The sequence below is a fragment of the Coregonus clupeaformis genome, chromosome 24 (genome assembly GCF_020615455.1).
Source record: "Coregonus clupeaformis isolate EN_2021a chromosome 24, ASM2061545v1, whole genome shotgun sequence".
NCBI lineage: Eukaryota > Metazoa > Chordata > Actinopteri > Salmoniformes > Salmonidae > Coregonus > Coregonus clupeaformis.
In genome coordinates, this window is record NC_059215.1 from 38,241,959 (window position 1) to 38,247,958 (window position 6,000).

The 6,000-nt window shown below is 42.3% G+C and overlaps 1 protein-coding gene across 1 annotated transcript; it reads right to left on the minus strand.

The window, feature by feature from the left end:
* Positions 1-826: 826 nt before the first annotated feature.
* LOC121538181 (mitochondrial import inner membrane translocase subunit Tim8 A) lies at positions 827-4,952 on the minus strand. The gene is made up of 2 exons (XM_041845992.2): positions 4,759-4,952; positions 827-1,619 (listed from the first exon to the last, which is right to left on the minus strand). Exons 1-2 carry the CDS (start codon positions 4,861-4,863, stop codon positions 1,449-1,451), a joined length of 276 nt encoding a protein of 91 aa, XP_041701926.1. The 5' UTR covers positions 4,864-4,952; the 3' UTR covers positions 827-1,448.
* Between the last annotated feature and the right edge of the window lie 1,048 nt (positions 4,953-6,000).

A 6,000-nucleotide genomic window follows, 5' to 3' on the forward strand; every position in this document is an offset into this window, starting at 1 on the left:
CCTCAGGAGACTGAAAAGATTTGGCATGGGTCCTCAGATCCTCAAAAGGTTCTACAGCTGCACCATCGAGAGCATCCTGACTGGTTGCATCACTGCCTGGTATGGCAACTGCTCGGCCTCCGACCGCAAGGCACTACAGAGGGTAGTGCGTACGGACCATTACATCACTGGGGCCAAGCTTCCTGCCATCCAGGACCTCTATACCAGGCGGTGTCAGAGGAAAGCCCTAAAAATTGTCAAAGACTCCAGCTACCCTAGTCATAGACTGTTCTATCTGCTACCACACGGCAAGCAGTACCGGAGCGCCAAGTCTAGGTCCAAGAGCCTTCTAAACAGCTTCCACCCCCAAGCCATAAGACTCCTGAACATCTAATATTTTAAGCTGCTGCTACTCTGTTTATCATCTATGCATAGTCACTTTAATAACTCTACCTACATGTACATATTACCTCAATTACCTTGACTAACCGGTGCCCCCGCACATTGACTCTGTGCCGGTACCCCCTGTATATAGCCTCGCTATTGTTATTTTACTATTGCTATATTACTGCTGCTCTTTAATTATGTTACTTTTATTTATTTCATTTTTTAGGGTATTCTTTCTTAAAACTGCATTGTTGGTTAAGGGCTTGTAAGTAAGCATTTCACTGTAAGGTCTACACCTGTTGTATTCGGCACATGACAAATAAAACTTGATTTGAAATTGCAAGTCAAGTGCTTACTCCTCTCACCCAGGCAACAGCCAGGGGACTGGGCGATGCAAAACGTGCTCGCCCTATAATTCACAGAGAGGAGTGTCTGCCTTAAAATAAAGAATTTTCCCATCTGGCTATTTGCTCATTAGGCTATTCCTTTTATTGACATGTTCAAAGCAGAGCAATGAATACCATTACAGATCTCACATTAGAACTCTGTAACAACGTGATGTACAAAGTCAATAGGCCTGCATCATTACAGATTACACTTTTTATCCAACAGCAATGTGTTTCTATGGGCAATGTGTTGACTTCTGTGTTAAAAATGTATCTATGTCCTAATCTCTGGTTTTTTTATGTCTGATGTATTTATGTTGTCTGTTTTGTATATAATGTTTACATGTTCACCTGCCTGGGGACTACAGATGGAAAGTAGCTTTTAGCTAAATCTGGTGCAACATCATTTCTCAGTGCTACGAGAAATATGTTTTTGTTGTGCTTTGTCCCTGCCAAATAACATAATAAAAATTAAAATAGATCAGCATAGTCATTGGACAATTGTTGTCAATAGCACAGAGTCCAAGAGAACACACCATTTCTGGATGATAATCGTTGCACAGGTCCTTTGATCTTGTCCCTGAAGTGTTGAGTTAAATCTAACAAGCCTACTATGATGAAAGTCTGGCTCAATGACTGAATGAATCAATGCATAACCCCTTTCTTCATCTTGTCCCTGTTGAGTGTTGAGTTGAGTCAATGCATGCCCCCTTTCTGCGCCATATGAGTAAAGCGGTTTGTGATGGTGAGGGTGGTGTCAATGAAGCGCTCTACACAGCTAGCCAGGCACGTCTCCGTCCGGGAGTCCAGCTTGCTGCTCGGCTTGTCCATGCATTTGTCCCAGCACACGTCGGTGAAGGTGTGCACCTACAAGAAAGAAAAAAACGCCATAAACACAACACAAGATATAAGTCAAATGTCTTTAAAGGGATTACGCAATAGTTCACCTGCAAATAGCTATTTTTGATTATACTGTCTAATAGTAAAGGAATACCCTAAAACCTTGAGAGAAAATAACATTTCAACATAATTTCAGTTGCACAATTGGAAATAGACTGGATAGAGGAATCGTCTTTCCCTTTATTTGATATTGAGACATAACTGAATGATCTGACTTTCAACAACTTTTAAGTCCAGAAAACAATAGGGAAATGTATTTGGGGAGTTAACTTGCTAGCGATCCCCAGTTTCTAAACCCAGAGGCGCAACATCGCGAGACTTCCGGCAACGCTTGAGAAACAGACCAGACCAGACCGGGGTTTGAGAAGTCAATTATTCCTTAGTTTTCATTTTCTCGAAATCCAAAGGCACAACCTAGATTCGAGCCAATGTCTTACGTAGTTCAACATGTTATTACTCCAACCTGACATGTTTTCATTTTCGTAAAAAAATACTTTATATCAAAGGAGTGCCTTTGATTTGACGGCCTGTACATGCGCAGTTCGGCGCGAGACGACGTTACACCCCATTACGTACACACACACACACATATATATATAGTAATCCCTCGTTTATCGCGGGGGTTACGTTCCGAAAATGACCCGCGATAAGTGAAATCCGCGAAATAGAAAACTTTTTTTTTTTTACAATTAGCAACTATTACATGTATACAAATACAGTGACTCACGTGTAGGCCGTTTCACTGCTCTTCAGACTGGGCCGCTGCATCCTGACTGCGCTCTGCAGTGTTCTCTTCTTCTGAAGCCCGCGGTGCAGGTGTGTTTGTTCGGGAGAAGAACATAGTGATAGGCAGCTGTTGTCGCTCTTTTTTCTTCTTTGCAAAAAGATCCTTGTACACCGACATGCCACCATCGATTACGTTGGAGAACTGTAACGAACGGCTCATCAAAGGGTCCCATTCCTCAGCTACTCGCTTAAGTTCAGTGGCCATTCGCACCATGGTTGCTAAGCGACCAAGCGTTAGTCCTTCCTCCTCATCTCTCGTGTCCTCTTCTCCCTCTTCTCTTTCATCGTCGCTTTGTGGCTTTGTCATTTCTGCCAGCTCTGCATCGGTCAGCGGCTGTGCGTCTCCATCAATCAGGGCGTTTATGTCATCCGGACTCATGTCATTAAAGCCGTCTCCTCCAATCTGTTTAGCCAGATTCACAGCTGTTTCTACGGCAGAGTGGTGGACCTCGTCAAGCGAGCCTCCGGTTGCGTTTTGCACTGCCTCTGGCCATAGTTTTTTCCAGCAGGCCTTCAGAGTTTCCGTTTTCATTTCCTGAATGGCCCTCTGAATGTTTTGGAGACACGATGCGATGGTGTATCCACGCCAGTAGTCCTTCAGTGAGAAATCTTGATCCGAGTCCATAGCGTCAACAAGATGTTGCAGGGTGTTGCGCGTATAGAGAGCCTTGAAAGCACGGATGACTCCTTGGTCCATGGGCTGAATCAGGGATGTAGTGTTTGGCGGCAGAAATTCGATTTGCACACCATCATATGCCAAATCATTACCGTGACCTCCGGCGTTGTCAAGGAGCAGAAGCACTTTAAAGTCCAGTCCCTTTCCTCTCAAATAACACTTGACCTCCGGGATGAAACAGTTTTTGAACCAATCCAGATTGAGCGCTTTTGTCATCCAAGCCTTTGCATTGTAGTAAACAGGCAAATCATCCTTATTTTTGTTTTTCAGCGCCCTGGGATTTTTAGACCTGTAAATCAGCCCCGGTTTAATCATGAAACCTGCGGCATTTCCGCACATAGCCAGGGTCAAACGGTCTTTGTGAACTTTAAATCCTGGGGCTTTGGCTTCTTCCTGCATGATGAAGGTGCGGGAGGGCATTCGTTTCCAAAATAAGGCAGTCTCATCCATGTTAAAAACTTGTTCGGGCTTATATCCCCCCTCCTCAATGATCGCCTTGAATTTATTGTTCACGAAGGCTTCTGCCTCAGCGGTATCCGCAGACGCCATCTCACCGTGCAGACAAACATTTTTAAGTCCAAAGCGTTTCTTAAACTTTTCAAACCAGCCCTTGCTTGCATTAAATGCGCTTGGCACTTTGTCAGCAGCACTTGCTGGGGGCCTGGCATCCTCTCCCACTGTGTCAGCAGCACTTGCTGAGGGCCCGGCATCCTCTCCCTCTTCCCCGTCACTGACAGCAAAGTTTTCATACAGCATTCTCGCTTTTGTGCAGATAACGTTTGTATCCAGGGTTATGTTTTTTTCCTGCAGTCATTAGTCCACAGAGCTAATGCCGTCTCCATCCGTACCATGGTCTTGTTGCGGACAGTTACAACCCTTTTTGCATTCGTATTAAAATTGACTGCTGCTGTCGTCCTTATGTTTTTTTCCTCCTTCTTTATGTAACGAACGGAAGATTCATTGATTCCGTAATGGCGAGCAACGGCTGCATAGCTTTTACCTTCCCTTAGCATGTCCAGAAGTTTAACTTTATCTGAGATAGGTAGCATCTTCCGCCGTTTGGGCCCATCCGCAGGTGCTTTTGTCGGTCCAGGCCGTTTCGTCGACATTATGGGTTTAGGAGATGTTCGAAATTACAAGATAATTTGGCCAACTTAATGTAAATTTGCCAAGCTGTTTTATGTACGTACACATAACTGCACGAGACGACAAAATGATAGCACAATTCGTAGCATGTTTTGATACAAGAAGCGGGAGTGAGTTTTTAGCGAATCAGAATGCAGAGCACAATGCACCAAAAAAAAATAATGCATTATGAAAATCCGCGAAATAGCGAATCCGCGATAAGTGAACCGCGAAGTGGCGAGGGATCACTGTATATATATATATATATATATATATATATATATATATATACACACATATACACGCACATATTTTTTTTACATATACACGCACATATTTTTTTTTACCCCTTTTTCTCCCCAATTTCGTATTTCTACGCATCAGTTTAGCTAGCCAACGTCACCTACAACTGTGATCGGGGATTTCTATTGGAAAAGCAGTTTTAGCCTATCTTCATACTGTACTGTCTTTGCTATCACTTTAAAATAGCTAGCTAATTTAGCTAGTTACATTAGCTACCTGTGCTTGAAACTGAGCTTTCTGTTGCTCGACTGCTATCATCCTCTGAAGTTCCGAGGCCTCAGCATTTGCAGATGCACTGGCTGAGGACAGGTCAAAAGCCATATTATAAATCAAGATATTATGAAAAAATGTAACGGAGCGAGAGTCAGACAGCAAGCACTACTCTGCTACAGCGGCATGTGTTCAATCAATACCGGAAGTATACCGGAAAAGTCGATCTGACATCACCTGTAACCTTTGCTTCCATTTTATTTATTTATTTACTAATTTTTACCACGATGCATTCAATACATATTACATTTTATAATATCATAATTTGCCTTTCATATCTTACTTTCTCAAATGTTGAAAAAAATATATAGTTTCCAGCCCAGTAGGTGGCAGCAAAGATCTTCATAAAGAAGACACGAGCTGATGGGTGCGTTCCAGACCAAATACACAAAAAAAGTATACAAAGCCAACAACTGCGCAGGCCTGCGAACCACCACCAAATGTAAAGGCCAGTTTATACTTCGTCTGTAGATAATTAGAATGTGACAAGTATCGCTGGTAAAAACAACATTTAATTTATACTCCGGTGGAATCTCTGTAGACCGTCACTGCAAATGTCAGACATGAACAAAGTTTGACTTTGAGTCTCTGGGACTGTGGCAACGTCCATTGTAGTGGTTACCAGACTTCCACAGCAGCCAGACCAAATCCTCCTGTGACAAGATAATGCAGGAGTTATACAATTCTTATATAGAATGACCTACTTTTATTTCGTCACACTGTGACAGTAAGCTATTTTCTGTAAGCTCTCCGTGTAAATTATCATGTTGTTTATTTTCCTTTAATAATGAATAAAAAGTAGCTAATGTTAAGATGTTGTCAGCTATACTCTGGTCATTATTTGAACTGGCTAGCAAGCTAGTAGCAACGGACCAAAACATTGTTTAGAAAATTGCTGTTAGTTGCCTGGCTTGCTACGTTGACATTTACTGAATTCATTTTTAAATGGATGGGTTTATTGATGTTAAAATAGAGAATGTATGCTATTTGTATCACCTGGCTGCTGATGTAATGCAGAGGCTGTCATTTTGTGTTTATACTTTTTTTAAACGACAATAGAATGTTTATGATGTCACTACAACAATTGTTTACAGACATGTTGATAGGTGGACTGTAAACCAGTGGAAAAGTGGGAAAAGCATCTACTTTCTTTTTAACGATAGAAATAACAGCATTCTCCATGCACTG

What these genes read in the sequence shown, in the direction of transcription:
- LOC121538181 (XM_041845992.2), bottom strand. Translation starts at nt 4,863, where the DNA reads ATGGCTTTTGACCTGTCCTCAGCCAGTGCATCTGCAAATGCTGAGGCC. An exon ending in AAGCTCAGTTTCAAGCACAG is followed by an intron (nt 1,620 to 4,758) that starts GTAGCTAATGTA and finishes TCTTTCTTGTAG; the next exon opens with GTGCACACCTTCACCGACGT.